Below are 20,054 nucleotides of genomic sequence, written 5' to 3'. Positions count from 1 at the left end.
CTATCCAAGAGTGGCAAGAGTTTTAGTAGGATCTCATTCAGGGGGTCATTAGCCCAAGTTGTGCTTCCCAGTTACCATAAGTCCAAGCCCTTCCTTGCCCATCCTGAGATTAAAGATGACCCAAAGGTGTTTATACAGTCACATTCAAGCAGATAGGTATGTTATCTCAGTGTAGCATGAATCAAGTGCCATATATTTGACCCCATTTCTGATGGGAGAGGTATAAACTTTATACTGGATATATACTCTGGTGCAGAGCACTAGGCTATAAAGGCTACTATATTGAATTGATTGGGTGTTTCAAGGGAAGAAGGTGTGCCTGGGTTTCCAAATGGGCTGTGTTCCATGGGAATGCAGCCAAGTGCTTTCCCTGGTGCCCAAAAGGCTGGCAATTAATTGTCTGAAGCCCAAGAACTTTCTGGTAAAGAAAATTACAGTTGTATTTATGTTGGAGCAGTGCTTCATTAGTTTGCAAACTTGGATGCACCTACAATAGTTGTCTGTACTGTCAGAGTCTGTGAAACATTGTGATTGTTAATAGAAAATTGAGTTGACAGAGGTGCAACAATAGTCTGATTTAAAGCTGAAGCACCATAAATGGATGGACTGAAGAATTATTATACAGAACATTGTAGAGGCTATTTGATTCTAAGGGAGAGAATAAAAAAGACAAGGACACTGATTATAAATCCAAGGGGGATTCTCCAGGCCTTTGTGTCTGAAAGACTGGAGGAGTATATAAAAGAAGGCCTGTCCTATTATTGATTGCAACTATTCCAAATAAGACTGGTAAGTACCATTTTAATGAGGACATAAGGGACAGGACTTCCCAGGAACATTGCTCTACCGATGAGCTAGAACTGGGCACGGTGTCAGGCCTAAGGGATTTAGAGATAAATGCACAAACATTAGTACAGTGAAGATTAAGTAAAACAGAGCTGATGCAGGTAGCAGAACCCATTCAGGTCATTGCCACCCAAAGGGATTCTTAGGAATACTTACAGAATCATAGAAATATATGGAAATAGACTGCAAGGTACCTTGAGAGAGATCATCTAGTCCAGCCCCCTCCACTGAGACAGGACCAAATAAACATAGATCATCTCTGACAGTGTTAACCCTGTGAACAGTTATTTAGGGTGAGGGATCTTTGTTCTGGACGCATCTATCAACGGCATACGTATGAACGACAGACGCAGATAGTCCTTCCAAAACAAATGGGGTAATTTATTGAATGACAACTTAACAAAAGCACGAGGGTCTAGACAGAGGGGTTGAACCCCGGACCCAAGTACCCAAACACAACCCGAAGGCAACTTAACCCCGCCCCAAGAGTCTTTTTGTGGCTTGATGTTACACGCTCACGGTATTTCTTCGCCCCTCCTGGCGTTGATGGTACGATCTGGTCACGTCTGCTTCAGTCCCAGGTCCGATGCTCTGGTCTCGTCTGCTTCAGTCCCAGGTCCGATGTCGTCTGCTTCGATTCCAGGTCCGAAGAGGCCTACCCACAGTAACCACAACGAGTATCCCCACACAGACTGTCACTAGAATGGACAGCACCCGTTACTAGGTGCTGTGGACCTATATAGTTTTTGGCCGATGGTTAGAGATCCAATCATAGGGCTGGGATTTTCCCGCTCTGAAAGGGTGTGCACACGGCACTATCCTTTGCACTCAGCACCATAGGCTTGTGCACACGGCACCTTAGGCTTATGCACACGGCACTTCATAGCCAGCCCTGGTCTCCGATTGGCTAGAGAGATGTTACTGGGCAGACTAGACCAACTGTCTTGGCTGACCTTTTAACCTAGGTCCCCTTGATGGACAGGGACCTACTAAGAAAAGGGGTTTCCCGCTCTTTTCCAACTGTCACTAGGCAGAATAGAGAACTTGGCTTTGTGCCAAGTGACAGTTTGTGACAGTTAGCACAGCAGGGGACAAAACCTTGTAAAACTCCATTTTGTTAAATGATCTCTATCAACTATACCAAACTATATACACAACCATACATGTACCTTAGGGTGGTTATAGGCCTACAACAGGTGCTTGTCTAACCTGTTGTTAAAAAATTCCAATGACGGGGATTCCACAACCTCCCTTGGAAGGCCATACCAGTGCTTAACTATCTTTATAGCGAGAAAGTTTTTCTCCTAATTCTTCCTTGCTGCAGATTAAGCTGATTACTTTTGTCTTTCCTTTATTGGACATGCAGAACAATTGATCGCTGTCTTCTTTTTTATAACTGCCCTTCACATATTTGAAGATTTTATCAAGTCGCCCTCAGTCTTCTTTTCTCGCAACTAAACATGCCCAGTTTTTTTAACCATTCCTTGTAGGTCAAGTTTTCTAAATATTTTATCAAAATGCTCTTCTCTGGACTCTCCATTTTATCCATTTCTTTCCTAAATTGTGGTGCCCAGAACTGGACACAGTACTCCAACTGAGGCCTCACCAGTGCAGAATAGAGAGGGACAGTTACTTCCCGTGTCTTACGCAGACAACTCACGTTAATACATACCAGGATGATATTAGCCTTTATTGCAACTGCATCACATTGTTGGTTCAGATTCAGTTTGTGATTCACTATAACCCTCAGATCCTTTTCAGCAGTTCTACTGCCTACCTGATTATTCTCCATTTAGTATTTTGGCATTTCATTTTTTGCTTTCTAAATATAGTGCTTTTTACATGCCTTTATTGAATTTCATTGGCCATCTGGATTGACTGTAAGTGAAAATATCCCATTCATGGCTTTGTTTTCTTAGGGAGAAAGTGGCATGTGTTTTCCTGTCCTTTTGGAGGTCTTCCGGGTGTCATGGAACTCATTCTTGGACAATTAAATCAAAATGCAGCAGGGAAACCAATTCTTCTGGCAACAATGTGAAACCAAAGTAGAAGGCACTGGGCGGGGGGGAGAGCACGGAGAGCACAACCTTGTAATGATCTCCTCAAGACAGTCCAGAACCGTCAGCCACAATGTTAACCTTTTCCCTCAGCAAGAGTGAGTTTTGCTGGAGATTAGACTATGTGCCAGTTCCCTGCCATGCCCGTCTGTCTGTTTCACCAGCAAACTCCTTGAGACTCTGCCAGTCTTAACATAGCCTTGCAGGTAACTATCAGTGAACCCCTGTTCCTGAGTTCCCCAGAGATGTCTCTGCATTGTTCAGTCCCGTTCACAGGGCACTTGCAGAAGTTGTTTGCTGCCTCCGAAGAGACAGCACATTCCAGCCTATTAACTTTAAAAGTCATGGTTGATCTTTTTAAAAGCTTTCAGTGATGAGAGCTTGTTTCAGTTGGGATTTTGGATTAGAACATTGACGCCCTCTAACTTTCTCTTTGTGCTGCTTCAGAAATGCAAAAGTGGACTTTAAGTTGACTTTTGACCCTGCATTCTTTTCCCTTATATGGGGGTGTTTTGAAGTGGGGTAAGGGTGTGGCTATAGTGTGATGTGTTCCAGCTATCGCAGAGCAGTCCTTCAGGGCTATTATCCACTGGCACAAGTTGAAGACACCTTGGGATTGTTCTAACTTGCACCAGAGACTGATTTAGCTCCTTGCAGCTTCCATGATTGGGGGTTGTGGGAAATGAGTAGCAATGTGGTAGAAAGCTGCCTGCACTTAGACCTACTAGCTCTGTTTTCCCCCAAAGACTACAGGGTTTCAGACATTTCAAGGGTCTAAAGGAAAGTAATCAGGGCTTTCTTTTCTCATTTGCTGTCTGATGGAGAAGAAAGGTCCATCAGAGCTCTCTCTCTCAGCATAAATAGTAGGCATTGGTTCTGCTCCGTTTCTCACCTGTCTTAAGTATTCATCCCATTGATCTCTGCTGGTTGTGTGCCCCATACCTTTCTGGCTCTTCCTAACTCCCCATTTAGAGTATGTGTGTGTGTGTGTGTGTGTGTGTAGGATATTAATGTTGCAACAGCTCACTAGGAGCTGCACCTGAATGTATGCAAATCCATGAAAATTTATTCAAATGTATGCAGATATTTGTTGCTTTGGTGTATCCAGGCACTTCTGTGTATCTGATTTTTATCTTCTGTAGTTAGTGTCAAGCTTACAGTCCATGTGCATATTTTTTTCTTTTAAATTTTATTTTCTTAAAGTTTAAATGAATGGAGTACCTGTAGAAACTGTCAGATTAATGTACCAAGAGGCTGAAGAATACCAGTTACAGCAACACTATCACTTTCCTTGTGTAATCTCATATTTATATCTGAATGAATGAGTGACTTTAAGGAAGAAAGACTAGCATGTGTCCGTGCCCATTCAAATCTTTGTTTTTCTGCTGAAACATCCAATTGGTATATTAGTTATAATGCGGGCTACTGTACACAAGGAGTGAGACTAGAAGCACATTTCAGGTATATCTGAGCTAGCTTCCCACACATACATCAGATATATATATATATATAAATCATGGTTCAGGTGTCATAATAGGAGGAAGAAAAAAGGTGGGTTACTATTGCAAACTGTGTCTACAAAATAAGCACCACCCACTTGAAATGACAAAATGACTCAGTAGACTGTACAGAGGCTCAAACAATATATACTCTCTTACCTCCACTTAGGGATTTGGGACACACTTCCCATCACTGGGGTTTGAATAAATCCATGGGCTCTGCTGAGTTCTTTGGATTTGGTTTCCCCTCAGTTGGACTTGGATGTCATGCTCTGCAACTTGAGCTTGGCAACTTCTTGATGTGTTGAGGGAGGTATTTCCTCAAGCCTATCCACTTATGTTAATAAAATGAGCTATCACTTACAGAAGACTATGCATTATCCCTATATGATATTTTTCCTTCCATGTAGTGAACCAGTTAATAGTATTAACATTTAAGCTACTATTGGGCCATCTGAGTTACTGTATTGAATGAATCAGTTCATACCACTTAGTTATTGTTCTATCTGCTCTGAAAACATAGGAAGACATCACTTAATTGGTTTGCACTTGGTTCATGCTTTCAAGATGGTTTTCACAATCTTTATACATAAAGGCTTATTCTTTTGTTTTTAAAAATAGCAACGGTGCTTGTGTAGAACAAAGTGACAAGTTGAGAGAGGTGCTGATATGCTGTACTGCTGTATAACAGTCAAGTTTGAGTCCTCTTTCTGTCTTAGGTCATTCTTGATGTGCAACTTGTAGTCATGTCAGATTTTGTGACATTCTATGGTGGTTTTGAGATTACAGAAATAAGAGCTAGAATAAAGAAGTGCAACTCACTTTCATTTATGATTAAGGCCCTGTCTACACTTACCTCTGAGGTTTGGCGGCAGTTGACCGTAGTTACGCAAGCTACGCAAAAAACCTGTGCAACTCCCGTCGACTTCTGTGGTTCTCTTCTGCGCGCTGTCTTCGCTGCACTGTGCCGACGGGACAGTGTTCCTGTCGACGCAGCGCTACACTACTTGTGGAGGTAGTCTTAATATGTCGATTTCTGGATCGACTGAGCGGGTCTTCACTGATTGCTCAGTCGATCCAGAGAAATCGATCTGTCAGAGGTGAATTTGCCGCCATCAGTGTAGACTTAGCCTAAAACACCATTCACACTCTGTTTTCCAGATGTGAATAATTAGTGTGTTAAGTCATTGGGTACCCCACATCTTAAATGTGTATCCTGCATCCACCTTTTTTTCTACTTAGGGATGCACATGAAGTATATTTTATCAGCTTTGTTCTTCCCTTCAAAGTGGTGTTCAAAAAAGAATTAAAAAACATAGACAAGAGATGTGTTAGCTGTCACCACTTAATCACTTTTTCTGTGCCTTCTTACTCACATTCCTCAGTGTACTATGTATATAAACTGTAAGGACTTCAGTACAAGGACTTTGTCTTCATATCTGAATCTACACTTGTGGTGCTGTATAAATAATAATCATGCATGAAAATCTGTGGTTGGATATACAGGCAATGAAAGAACTGGGATTTCTAATGTTCATTATTTTGATCTTTTTTTGTTAGAATTTAATAAAACATCTTCCTGAACAAGAGCAACTGAATACATTATCCAAATTCAAGAGTGACTATAATAATTTGTCTGAACCAGAGCAGTTTGGAATTGTGGTGAGTACAAGCCTATTGCTATTATTTTTCACTTGTCTTACATGAATAACCAGTGTTACAGTGTTTTGACCTTCTTGTTGTTCCTTACCAGAGGCTAATTTGGAGAAGAAAAGTGGTGGTACTTCCTAGATAACTATCAGCTGACATATCTATATTTCCAGAAACCCCCATTTTTCACATCCTTCTTTTGTGTGTCCTAATTGAAATTAAAGTAACTGTTAATCATTAAATTTTTCTACAGCAAAATCATTTAAAATGGCAGTTTCTGTGGTGGAATTTTCATAGACATTTAGAATACGTTAATTCTATATAGCTATTTTTGAATTTCCATGGCAAAAGTCATTCTGTAATGTGACAACTTTAAAAATTCATCAATTTTTTGGTTAAAATTTACACAACAACTTTCTGCTCTCAATCCACCACATTTGGGCAAAAAACCCTTTTCCATCATTATCTTAACTGAACTCTGTATCCTTGGGCAATTGTTTTAAAGCATATTTCATAATACAACTTTTACTTACCTTCTTAAATCCATAACATGAAGATGGGTGTGTAACATCATCTTCCAAACACATAGTAGAAAGAATATGGAGGTTAAATGTATGGGTGCGAGGGTGATAACACTCATCTCTGTCAGAAAGGAAAGAAGGTGGGCGAATTAGAGACCCATATTTGGAGGTCACTGATCTTAATTCTTAAGGCCTTTTACAATAGCATTATGAAGCAGTAGTTTTAAAATTAATTTTGATTCATCATTTGTTTCTTTTTTGCAAGTCAGCCTACTTATAACATTGTGCACAAAACAAGCGGCCTCTGAAGCATTCCAGTCAGCTGGAACAATTTAAGGACTGTTTCCCTCTAAATGTCAAGATTTGGGCATGCAACAGGATGAAGTGTTGAAGGAAAACGGGCTTTGTGGGAAGGAGTGGTGGAGAATAAAAGATGTGGTAAGGAGGGCATCACTGGTGTTAAAATGGATGGATGGAATATGGTGAGCAACATATGTAACAACAGAACCAGTGCTACTAGGGAAGAAGGCAAAACCGAAAGGGAGATTGGACCTGGAGATAATGTTGGATTCTCTAGTCTTTTCTCTCCCTTTCCAGACCAGTACATTAGATTCATCCTTTTGTTTCCTTTATGGATTCTGCTTCTGCACAGACCCTGTGATTCTTCCTCCTCTCCAGAGAAGACAAGGGAAGAATAATATCAGGAGAACAGAGAAGCAGGTTCTAAAAGTTTTACCTCCAAAGATTCTCAAATTACAGAACTCTTTTCAGGTTACCCTTATCAGAAATAATGCGGACTATTTGCTGAGCCTTAGGTACTGAAACTGCTTTTTCTGGAACTGCCCAGTATTATGAGCTTAGTGGCTTCACAGATGAATGGGTTTCAACCCTTCAAAAGATTTGGGTTAATGTCTTTTACCAGAAAACAGATTCTTCCTTAGCAGTGTTGCCCATAGGAAAATCAAGAGAGTTAGTGGGAGAATTTGTAACCGCAATGCTTCCCATTTTTCCACTACAGCTTATTCCTCTTATCTCTCTCTATCTGCTGGTTTTCAGAGATCCAACAGGATAAGGAATTCTGGACCTCACTACTTAAGTAGTGGGTAGTGCAAGTCCAGGTATTGTTTCTTTATTGTTGATAAATGATGATTTTAATGATATTGCTTGGGATTTCTTGTTAGTTGCCAATATCCTTAGCTATCTGCATACTTATTGCAGCACGGCATGGCAGACATAGAATTTTGCAACATGTAATATAACATAGAAGGAGAAAGAAATCCTGCATACATATGTATAAAGCCTCAGTACAATGTTGTATTAAAGTAACGTACAAGTCCCCTACACATATGTATATAGTGAGACTACACTTACACATTCAATAACATTACTACAAACTAGCGTTCTATGAGTATTGATAAAGCAATCATAGAATGGGTGTGTAAGAGGTCATTCAGCCACAAACATCCAGCTTTATTTACAATCATACTCATGAATTCCTTATCCTAAGAAAAGTTATACTTACTTACTTATTTCTTAATCAGATCCCTTTGGCTTGTCTGTTCAGTGAAGCTGCTGTTGGTGCTGCTGCTCCTGCTCCAGATGTCTTCACTTTTCCTGTCCTTCTGATCATCATCCACACCCAAGCCTGTCAGCTCTCTGCCTCATATATGATTTTTGACCCTTCCTGATTGGTTGCTTTCTTAATGTCAGTCATCAGCATCTTCCCTCCCAAGAGGGGTGATGTCTCTTCAACCAATTAGTTGTCCTATATACTGATTAGTTTTACTTGTTTACTCAGACTGAACCTCCTCGAAATCCTCCTTCCTACCTGACTGACCCCTCCCTTCAGGTATTTAGGAGTGACCTTTATTTCACCCCAGTTTACCTTTTTGCTGTTGGTCAGTTTATCCTAATACATCCATTTTGTTTCTCTCACTTTCTCTAATATGACATCATCGTGGCCACTATTTTAGATTTCTAGCTCAAACCTGTTTTAGAATATCATTTACTACTTATAAAAAGCCTTAAATCTAAAACTATCTATCTTCTTATGCATGCCTAAACATTATGATACTGTCACCACCTTTGTTATGCTAATTGGAACAGATCAAATACACAATGTTTTTTTCTCCCCTTCTGTCTGATTTTCAGTTGTGTGGCTAAATGCTCTCTCTACTGCTGATCTCCTTACATGGAATGGAGCAGCTTAAAAATCTTTTTTATCGTTTTTACCAAACATTATGCTATTACCACAGATAAAGCAAACTTCAGGAAAGCAGTTCTGCAAGTCAGTGTTCAAGTAGACTGAAAGTCACACTACCTACCTGAACTGCATGTGAGTCACCTGAAATGAATACATGCCTGCAGTCACTTGAAGGAGAAAAAACAGTTCCTCACCTGTACTGTAACTGTTGTTCCTCAAGATGTAGGTGCAGTCATATATTCATGACTGACCTTCATTCTCTCTGCACCAAAGATTCTCCAGCCTTGGATTCTGGTGTCAATGAACAGATACGGGCTGAGGGAATGCTGCACTTATATAACTATGCGTGGGTTACAAGGACCAGAAGGCATGAGCACTACCCCATTGGGTGCTGCTAAGACAGGTTCTCTGCCTTCAATGTCTACTGTGTGCGCATAACTGAGTGGAATACAAATCCACACCCACATCTCAAAGAACAGCAGTTACAATAAAGATAAGGAATGGTCTTTCCTTGCCTCAGTTTTCCAGCATATTCCTCTGAAAAACCCCTTGCTGGATGTGATTCATAGAACCATAGAAGATTAGGGTTGGAAGGGACCTCAGGAGGTCATCTAGTCCAACCCTCAGCTCAAAGCAGCAGTAACCCCAACTAAATCATCTCAGCCAGGGCTTTGTCAAGCCGCACCTTAAAAACCTCAAAGGATGGAGATTCCACCACCTCCCTAGGTAACCCATTCCAGTGCTTCACCACCCTCCTAATGAAAAAGATTTTCATAATATCCAATATCCAACCTAGACTTCCCACATTGCTCCTAGTTCTGTCATCTGCTACCACTGAAACAGCCTAGCCCCATCCTCCATGGAACCCCCTTTCAGGTAGTTAAAGGCTGCTATCAAATCCCTCCTCATTCTTCTCTTCTGCAGACTAAACTAACCTGGTTCCCTCAGCCTATCCTCATAAATCATTTTTGTTGCCCTCCTCTGCGTACTCTGCAATTTGTCCACATCCTTTCTGTAGTGGGGGGCCCAAAACTGGACACAATACTCCAAATGTGGCTTCACCAGTGCTGAATAGAAAGGAATAATCACTTCACTTGATCGGCTGGCAGTGCTCCTACTAATGCAGCCCAATATGCCGTTAGCCTTCTTGGCAATAAAGGCACACTGTTGACTTCTTGTCCACTGTAACCCCCATGTCCTTTCATGCTAAACTGCTGCCTAGCCAGTCGATCCCCACTCTGTAGCAGCGCATGGAATTCTTCCATCCTAAGTGCAGGACTCTGCATCTCTGAACCTCATCAGATTTCTTTCGCCCAATCTTCCAATTTGTCTAGGTCTCTCTGTATCCTATCTCTACCCTCCAGGGCGTCTACCACTTCTGCCAGCTTAGTGTCATCTGCAAACTTGCTGAGGGTGCATTCCACCCTATCCTCCAGATCATTGATGAAGATGTTGAACAAAACTGGCTACAGCACTGACCCTGGGGCACACTGCTTGTTACCATCTGCCAACTAGACATTGAGCAGTTGATCACTACCCGATGATCTAGACAGCTTTCTATCCATTTTATAGTCCATTCATCCAACCCATTCTTCTTTAACTTGCTGACAAGAATACTGTGGGAGACCATATCAAAAGCTTTGCTAAAGTCAAGTCCTGCATTCTTGCTAACCAGGAGGATACACTATATCTGAACACATTTATTCAAGCATTTATATAGCTTAACATATATTTATTCAGATTAATAATTTTTACATATTTTATTATGTTAGAAAATGGTGAATGACCCATTTCTTATTTGTGAGATGATTAAGTTTTTATTTGGGATTTGTGTCAAGCTGCATTTGGATGGAAACTGGAATTCAATTAAAAATGCACAGAAAGTATTTACAAATTGTTTTGTAAGTTAAATACCTTAAATATATGGGATAAAAACTAAAAGGTTTATCAAAACATGTTTTGCATTTAAAGCTAACTGATTTATCTAACATAGAATGTTAGTGAACTGATTTGTTTCTGGTCACTGGGTCCTTTAAGATTTACGAATTGGTAGATCTCATCCTCTCCTACCCCGTTTTTATTCATAGATGGGAAGAGGAAAACATATTTCCTTGCTTTTACAACTCCCAACCAGTTCCTAAACTTTGAATGCACTACTTGAATAAACTGAAATAAAAATATTTGAAGATTCATATACAGTATTGCAATGTCAGAAAGGATCATTCTTCTTCTGGTGGTGTTCCTGTGGGGGCTCCACTTCAGGTGTTGGTGCGTCCTTGTGTCTTTGATCGGAGATTTTCATCAGCAGTGCTTGTCTAGGTAGCGCATACATTGTCCCCATCTCATGGCACTATTGGCACCTCATTTGGTGTGCATGCGACCTGACCCCCTCAGTTCCTTCTCAACCGCCCACGATCCAAGACAGAGTTATCAACAGTCCTACCATCTAACTCACTTTAGCATTTAGATAGAGTTTAAGTAGAATAAGTTTTAGTTAATGGTTACTTACTTTTCCCTGTTTATCTAGTTAAAAAAAGCAACCAGCCATTATTCCTTGTTCACCCGAGTTCAAATGCTGCATATCCTGCAGAGAAGCTATATCAGTATCAGATGGACACATGAAATGTGTCTGATGTCTGGGTGAGTTACACATACCACAAAAGTGCACCCAGTGCAGTAATTTAAAATCCAGAGACAGGAGGCACAGGAACTTTAACTTAAACTGATACTAATGGAAAAGTTGTTGTGACCTGCCTCAGACCCTGGTCAACTGACTGTCCCTGGGAACCTCTCCCTTTGAATCCACAAAGGCTTACTCCTCAAGAAAAATCTTTGTGGAAACCAGCCTCAACTCTGCCTCAGAGAGAACCAACTAAAAAGAAGTGCTTGCTGGCAAAATCTCTCTCATTGATATCAACTGTGCTGTGGTTGAGCAGCTATGAGGTGTCGGAGTCTTCAGGCACCACCCATTTAGTGGTACCGGCCAACACGCAATGCTGCAGTGCAGAGTAGAGGGACAAAAATAAGCCAACCTCCTCCACTAAGGTACTGTCAACAGCACTGAGACCTAAAACCCATGTCAGCCCACCTCTGCCTGCTCCAGTTGCGCCTCCGGCACCAACATCAACGTTGGCAACGACAATGGAAATGACTACAGCACTAGCGTCGATTACAGCAACAATGCTGACAATATCTTCAGTACCAACAATGGCATCGACAGAAATCTCAGCACTGAAGCACGTGTCAAAATGCCGTTACTGCCAACAAAGGACATGATAACTTCTAGACCACGATCTCCGCTGTTTGGCGTGGACAATTCCTCAGTGCACATGGCACCGGGAAAGGCACTCTGACCAATACTACAGCCTTTCTCTACTGAGGAAGAGAATGAAGAAGAAGAAGGTGTCTTTTCCTCTCACCACTGCTCACCAGTCAGATCAACTTTCGGACCCAGAAGATCGAGGTCCTAATTCAGGCATGAAATGCAAATGAGGTATGGATGCCCTTGGATGGGCTCACCCTTACCTTTCTCAATACAATGGCCCAACTGAGACGTGTGGTCTGCCTACATAAGATAAGCAGATGTTCTAGCCCCTACAGGGAAAGAATAAGATTACATCTATGGTCAATACCATCTGCTTGGGAACTACCACCCAAAACAACTGATGAGAGAGAAGAGAATATAGAGCAGGAAACTGTTGGAAAAATATTCCAAATGAGGTTCGTTAGCCCTGCACCAGATAGAAAAGAGATCCACGCAGGTAGTTGGGCAGTCTCCCAGTTTTTATTTCTGCAGAGGTCGGACACTTCCCAGCAAGTGGTCAGTGTGAGACCTCGAAGGCATGCTCTTTTGCATATTTATACAAACATAAACAAAGAAATTACATATGCATAAATTCTTAATGCTTATTGGTACACTCAAATTATTATTATATTACTATTGGCTTACACTTTCTACATCTTCTAAATATAATGAGTATGCATAACATAAAAGATAAGGGCAGAAGATTTCAACTTATCTATCAAAATTGTCTAGTCTATTTCCCAAGACTGAAGAGAAAGCAAAAACTATTTTCAGGCTGACTCCTCATTTCTCCTTTTAATCTTTCTCTCTGACCTTGGCAGAGATAAGCACCATAAACAAAGAAAAAAGGAGGGGTGGGTGATTTCAACAGAAAGCACAACCCTAAAACAGCTAAAATGGAGTAACTGTGGTCAAGCAAACAATTATTTTCCTTCAAAACAAACACCTCCTACTCATAATTTGTCTTCACCAGATGAGGCAATAATGCCCCCACCTCCAACAAGTGCAGACAATTTCAAGCAGTTCCAGTAACTATTCAAAAGGGTGGCAGAGAACCCAGAAACCCCATTTGAAGTGGTATCTGAAATGCCACATAAACTTCTGGAAATCCTCCACCCCTCCATCGCCTCAAAAATCACGTTACCAATTAGTGACACACTGATGGAACCGGCCAAGAACATCTGGCAAACACCAACCACCATTCCAACAACATGTAAGAGGGTTGACAAGAAATATTATGTCCCCTCTGAGGGCATGGATTTCCTCTTTACCCACCAACCGCTTGACTTTCTTGTAGTGGAAGCGGTGAACCAACATGCGAAACAACCTCAATATAGATCCAAATCACAGGACAAGGAGTTGAAGAGACTCGATCTATTTGGCAGCAAGGTATTCTCATCAGCTACCTTACAGTTTTATATTGCGAACTACACAGCATTGTTAGCAAAATACGACCACAACAATTATAAACACAAATCATGGAATTTATTAATGATATTCCAGAAGATAGGTGTGAGCAATTTAGATTGATCATCAACAAAGGACATCTTCTGACAGGAAATGAGCTACAAGAGTCGCTAGATGTAGCCAATATAGCTGCAAGATCAACAGCCACCACAGCAGCTATGGGTAGGGCATCTTGGTTCCATTCCTCAGGTCTGTAAGAAGAACTGCAACTCAAGGTTGAGAATATTCCCTTCGATAGGGAAAAACTTTTTGCTGCAAAGACTGATGTTTTTTGATGATAGATTTCATGCTATGAAGGATTCATGGGCCACATTACGAACACTCGGCATCTACACACCTGTAACAAGAAGAAATGAACACAGGTACCAACCATAACAATGCAGATATCACACAACAACGGCAGTATGAACCAGAAAGAAATAGACAAAGATGACGACAACCTCAACCACAAACTTCAATGTCACAATAGTCATTTATGAACCAATTTTGCAGACTTGTTCAAGGGTCTAAACATCCTCCCTCATCAAACAGTGCTGACAAAAACATTGACTAACCACTTTAGACACAGATTATGCCCTTTCCAACATACATCACAACGAATCCTAGAGATTATACATTCGGGCTACTCCATTCCAATTACTTGTATCCATGCCACCCAAGCCCCCTCCCAGTCACTCTTCAGGGACCCCCTCATGAAAACCTCTTATGACAAGAAGTGAATCACCTTTTACATCTAGGTGCCGTAGAACAAGTACCTTCACACTACAGAGAAAAGGGATTTTACTCTCACTATTTTCTAACCCAAAAGAAAAATAGGGGATGGAGACCTATGTTAGACCTCAGAAGGCTCAACAAATTTGTGAAAGTCCACCTATTCAAGCAACCATAATACCAGCACTGGAACGGGGAGACTGGTTTTCAACCTTCGACCTACAGGGTGCTTACTTCCATATAACAATCCCCAGCACTCAGAAGATTCCTCTGATTTGCCCTAGGGAAAGACAAATATGAATACAAAGTACTATTCTTTGGCCTTTCCACAGTTCTGTGATTATTTTCCAAAATCCTCGCTGTAGTAGCTGGCTTATCTACGTAGGCAAGGGGTAATAATATTCCCATACCTGTATGATTGTGTGATAAAAGCTCAGACCCAGACAGAGGCCATTCAAGCTACTCACAGGACAATGATGCTGTTTCAAAATCTAGGGTTAAAAATAAATGTACAAAAATTGACTTTGAAACTTGTCCAACAACTGGAATTCATAGACACCCACTTAGACTCATTAAGAGCCAGAGCATCACTACCAGAAAACTGGTTTCTCAATATGTCCAACTTAATCTCATCAGTGACAACCAGTCCAAAACAGTCCAAACATATCAGCATGCACATGTCTCCATCTTTGGGGACACATGGCAGCCACTACATTCATAATATGACGTGCTCCTACACACGCATTGTCTTCAGGGCTGGTCCGTAACAGTCTACAAGCCACACAAACATGACATAAACAAAATCCTCATAATGCCAAACAGAGTCAAAGACTCTGTACAGTGGTGTACACAACCCAGCAACACATGCTCAGGGATCCTGTTCACACAGGACTCACCTTTGATAATGATTCCAACAGATTAATTGTTGATAGGCTGGGAGCACATCTGCGGAATCATAAGGTTAAAGGTTGTTGATCCCAAACCAAAATATGTCTGCACATAAATCTAGGAGAACTCTGCACAGTCCGCAATGCATGCACTCATTTTCTTCCATTCATAAAAAACAGAATAATAAGAGTAATGACTGATAACCTCGCTTGCGTGTTTTACTAAACCGACAGGGAGGAGCATGGTTTTATTCCCTATGCACTGACGCTATAAAACTGTGGAACTGGTGCATTCACGACAACATCAACATACCAGCCACTTATCTCCTTTGGGATGTCAAAACACGACAGCGAATGTGCTCAACAGACAATTCAGCCATGCCTACAAATGGGAAATGAATGAGATGATTCTGCAGGACATATTCTATCAATGGGGACACCTAACATCGACCTCTTCAAAATATTACAGATCCACAAATGTACACACTTCTGCTCAAGAGCAGACCTGGGAACCTGGTCAATGGGGGATGCCTTCCTCCTCAAAAGGGAGGTGCCAGTTCTATATGTGTTCCCACCTATCCCAATGTTATTCAGAGTAATACACAAAATACACATCGACAAAGCAAAGGTGATACCGATAGCTCCTACATGGCCCAGACAGACCTGATACTCCTACCTGCTGCAGATGGCGGTATATGCAGTACGCACTCTCCTACTTCAAAATGTCTTCCTATCCCAGGACAACAGGAAGATTTATCATCTGAATCTGGAGAGACTTCTTTTGAAGGCCTGGCTCTTACATGGTTCTGGCATGATGAACTAGACTGTTCAGAACAAATAAATCACTTATTACAAAAAAAGGAGACCAACAACATGGAAAACTTACTTTAAAAAAATGTCACAGATTTTCCATGTGGTGCCAAGACAAACATATCACTGCACTATCTGCAGCTCTTCCTTTGGTACTTGAATACAGCCTAGAGCTAAAAAAAAAACTGGGCTATCAATGAATTCAATTAAGGACCATTTGGCAGCCCTTCACTGCTTTCTGTCATAAGGTGATGGTAAATCACTAACATATCCATCCACCAGATGCTTCCTCACAGGCATACAGAACGTATACCTGGAAGTACGCACACCCACAACACCATGGGATTTGAACCTAATGTTATGATATCTTACCGGGCCTCCATTTGAACTTTTGGTGATGTTTTTCCCTATGCACCTATCCATGATGGTGGCATTTCTGGTGACCATTACGTCACCTGTTGCATAGAGAAAATGTCCACCATACACTGTATTATTTAAGGACTAGGTCACCTTGAGATATCACCCAAAATTTGTACTCAAAATAGCATCCTCATTTCACATAAATCAACTAGTTCATCTCCCCATGGTCTTTCTGAAGCCTCACAGGAACACGCAAGATGCCCTTTTACACACCTTAGACGTAAGATGTGCATTTGTGCTCTATCTTCACAGAACCAAATCCTTCAGAAAATCCTTGAAGTTCTTTGTATCCATCGTGGAACAATGCAAAGGTTCAGCCATATCTACACAGAAACTATCAAAATGGGTCTCAGGGTGCATCCATTTATGTTATCAACAAAAGAACTTACAAACCACACAAAAGATCAGAATGCATTCCAGGAGATCAGTAACATCAATAGTGTTCCTCAATAACATACCATTTGTAGATATATGCAGAGCAGCCACTTGGACTTCAGAACACACATTCACAAAACACTATGCCATTGATCAGACTCCAAGATGGGATGCATTCATAGATCTAACAATGTTATCATTAATTGCCCAAATAACTCTGAAGTCCTGACTACCCAATGAGGGACACTGCTCTACAGTCACCTGAAGTGGATCACTCACAGGGACAGCACTTGAAGATCAAGAGGTTACCCTGTGCAGTAACTGAAGTTCTTTGACGTGTGTACCTGTGGGTGCTTTGCTACCCACCCTCTTCCCCTCTACTTCAGAGTTTAGTGCAAGGACTTTACAATAGAGAAGAAACTCAGGCAGTTGGGTCACGTGTGCGCCAAATGAGGCACCAATTGCATCACGAGACTGGGATGACACATGCAAAACCCAGATGAGCACTGCTAATAAAAATCTCCGATCGAAGACATGAAAATCTGAAGTGGAGCCACCCAAAAGGGACACATCTTGAAGAACCTCAGTTACTGCACAGGGTAATCTTCTCTTCTGATCTCCTGTATAATATAGGCCGTAGAACTTCCCCAAAATAATTCCTAGAGCATGTGCTTTAGAAAAACACCCAGCCTTGGTTTAAAAATTGCCAGTGATGGAGAATCCACCATAATACTTGATAAATCGTTCCAAATTACCCTCACTGTTCAAAATTTATGCCTGATTTCCAGTCTGAATTTGTCTAACTCGAACTTCCAGCCAGAGGATTGTGTTATACTTTTGTTTTCCAGATTGAAGAGTCCATTTTCAAATATTTGTTCCCCATGTAGGTGTGTATGTTGACTGTAATCAAGCCTTCTCTTTTTTAAGCTAAATAGATTGTGAGTTCCTTGAGTCTATTACTATAAGACATGTTTTCGAATCCTGTAAACATTTTTGTGGCTCTTAGAATCATAGAATATTAGAGTTGGAAGGGACCTCAGGAGGTCATCTAGTCCAACCCCCTGCTCAAAGCAGGACTAACCTCAGCTATATCATCCCAGCCAGGGCTTTGTCAAGCCTCATCTTAAAAACCTCTAAAAATGGAGACTCCACACCTCCCTAGGTAATCCATTCCAGTGCTTCACCACCCTCCTAGTGAAAAACTTTTTCCTAATGTCCAACCTAGACCTCCCCAAATGCAACTTCAGACCATTGCTCCTTGTTCTGTAATCTGCCACCACCGAGAACAGCCTAGCCCAATACTCCCTGGAACCCCTGCTATCAAATCCCCCCTCATTCTTCTCTTTTGCAGACTAAACAAGCCCAGTTTCCTTATTCTCTCCTCATAAGTCCTGTGCTCCAGCCCCCTAATCATTTTTGTTGCCTTCCGCTGGACTCTCTCGAACTTCTCCACATCCTTTTTGTAGTGGGGGCCCCAAACTGGACACAATACTCTAAATGCGGCCTTACCAATGCCGAATAGAGGGGAATAATCACTTCCTGCGTCCTGCTTGCAATGCCCCTCCTAATGCAGCCCAATATGCTATTAGCTTTCTTGGCAACCAGGGCACACTGCTGACTCATATCCAGCTTTTTTATCCACTGTTACTCCCAGGTCCTTTTCTGCACAACTGCTGCCTAGCTCGTCGGTCCCCAGTCTATAGCTGTGCATGGGATTCTTCCTTCCTAAGTGGAGGACTCTGCACTTTTCTTTGTTGAACCTCATTAGATTTCTTTTGGCCCAATCCTCCAGTTTGTTTAGGTCCTTCTGTATCCTATCCCTACCTTCCAGGGTATCTACCACTCCCCCCAGCTTTGTGTCATCCGCAAACTTGCTGAGGGTGCAATCTACCCCATCTTCCAGATCATTAATGAAGATGTTGAACAAAACTCTGAACACTCTCCAATTTATCAACATCCTTCTTGAATTGTGGATACCAGAACTGGACAGAGTATTCCAGCAGTTGTCATACCAGTGCCAAATTCATAGGTAAAATAACCTTGGGTAAGTTGTATGTAACACTATTGGTTTGCTATCAGTCCAACAAGTAAGAGAGGGTATTAATCAATCTTCATGCCAATCAATATATTTAGGCCCAGCCAAATAGCTGATACAGAAATGGTCAATTCATTATGAGGTTGAAGCTAATATTGAGACAATAGTTCTGCTGCCTGTTTAAGGTAGCCTGCTCAAATTATTAGTGGCTAGGTAATAACCGATGTCTCCCCACCTACCAGCATTACAATGAAATATTTCATTACAATTCAGGATGGCACAACTTGTCAAGTTTACTATTCTAATGACAAATTTAGGTTATAAGTAACAAGATTTCTCAGGGATAAATATACTATTCCTAACCTATTAAATATATGCATGTGTGATCTTTTAGAAAGCACAGTTATTTAATGTAGGACTGTTTTTAAGTACTTATGGAATGATTCCATAGCGCCATTCTCAAATTCTGTGACTCTAGGTGTACATACTCCTCCACACTGTGGTAAATGGCCAGCTTCCCTCTAGTGGATCTCGTGTTTCGCTCACGTTGGGGGCCAGGAAGGTGCCCGTCACTCCGTCTTTCCTGGGGGAGGGGGATAGGGACCCGGGCCTACCTGCTCCTCCGGGTCCCAGCCCAGGGGCCCTATGAACAGTAGCTGCTGGCTCTGTATTTTGGAGCCACAGCCTCTTCCCCTGGGCTGCTTTCCCCCCTCAGTCCTGCTGGCCTCTCAGGCCCTGTGTCCATGTTGCCCCTTGCTGGGCTCAGTACCTCCTTTGGGGTTCCTCTGCTACTTTGCTTTGCTCCACTCCACACAGCACAACACCTCTGCTCCCTCCAGCTTGTGCCCTGTGTGTTTTTGCTGCGGAGCCCTTTTATGGAGCACCTGGCTGATCCTAATTGCCCCCTCATGGCTCCAGTTAGGCTGCAGGGAATAAAGCCCTGATCATCCTGGGGCTGATATACCTCCTTTCATGTACTCTCCTGCCGCCCTCTGCCCTTGATATATCACAACACACATACGCATTCACTCATCACCAGTCATCTGCTAGAGTTAAAAACAAGCACAAGACTGCTGAGGTAGTGGCATCCTTCTAGTTATAAAGACTGGGAAACAAAGCAAACCCCAGAAGTCTGTTACTTATGTAGGTTAGTTGTTGGGACTCTTGTGGTTTCCTTCTGCTTCAGGAAACTGATATGTGGTTGAAAAGATTAACAAGTGCTCTTTTTGGCTTTTACGTTTAACATCAGCAGACTTGCAGGCTGGGAAG

The 20,054-nt window shown here is 41.7% G+C and overlaps 1 protein-coding gene across 3 annotated transcripts in view; it reads left to right on the top strand.

The window, feature by feature from the left end:
• The window catches only part of DIAPH3 (diaphanous related formin 3), a 581,492-nt gene that overhangs the window by 309,905 nt on the left and 251,533 nt on the right, over nucleotides 1-20,054 (top strand). For all 3 annotated transcript variants that reach the window (XM_067563206.1, XM_067563204.1, XM_067563205.1), the window contains one exon: nucleotides 5,963-6,064. In XM_067563206.1, coding sequence (XP_067419307.1) covers nucleotides 5,963-6,064 — 102 coding nt within the window. The remainder of the gene's footprint in view (nucleotides 1-5,962; nucleotides 6,065-20,054) is intronic.

Source organism: Emydura macquarii, unplaced genomic scaffold (genome assembly GCF_026122565.2).
Source record: "Emydura macquarii macquarii isolate MOO-44397 ecotype Brisbane River unplaced genomic scaffold, CSIRO-AGI_Emac_v2 contig_2473, whole genome shotgun sequence".
Classification (NCBI taxonomy): Eukaryota; Metazoa; Chordata; order Testudines; family Chelidae; genus Emydura; species Emydura macquarii.
The sequence above is the reverse complement of the archived record's forward strand: the minus strand, read 5'-3'. Positions and strand labels throughout refer to the sequence as shown.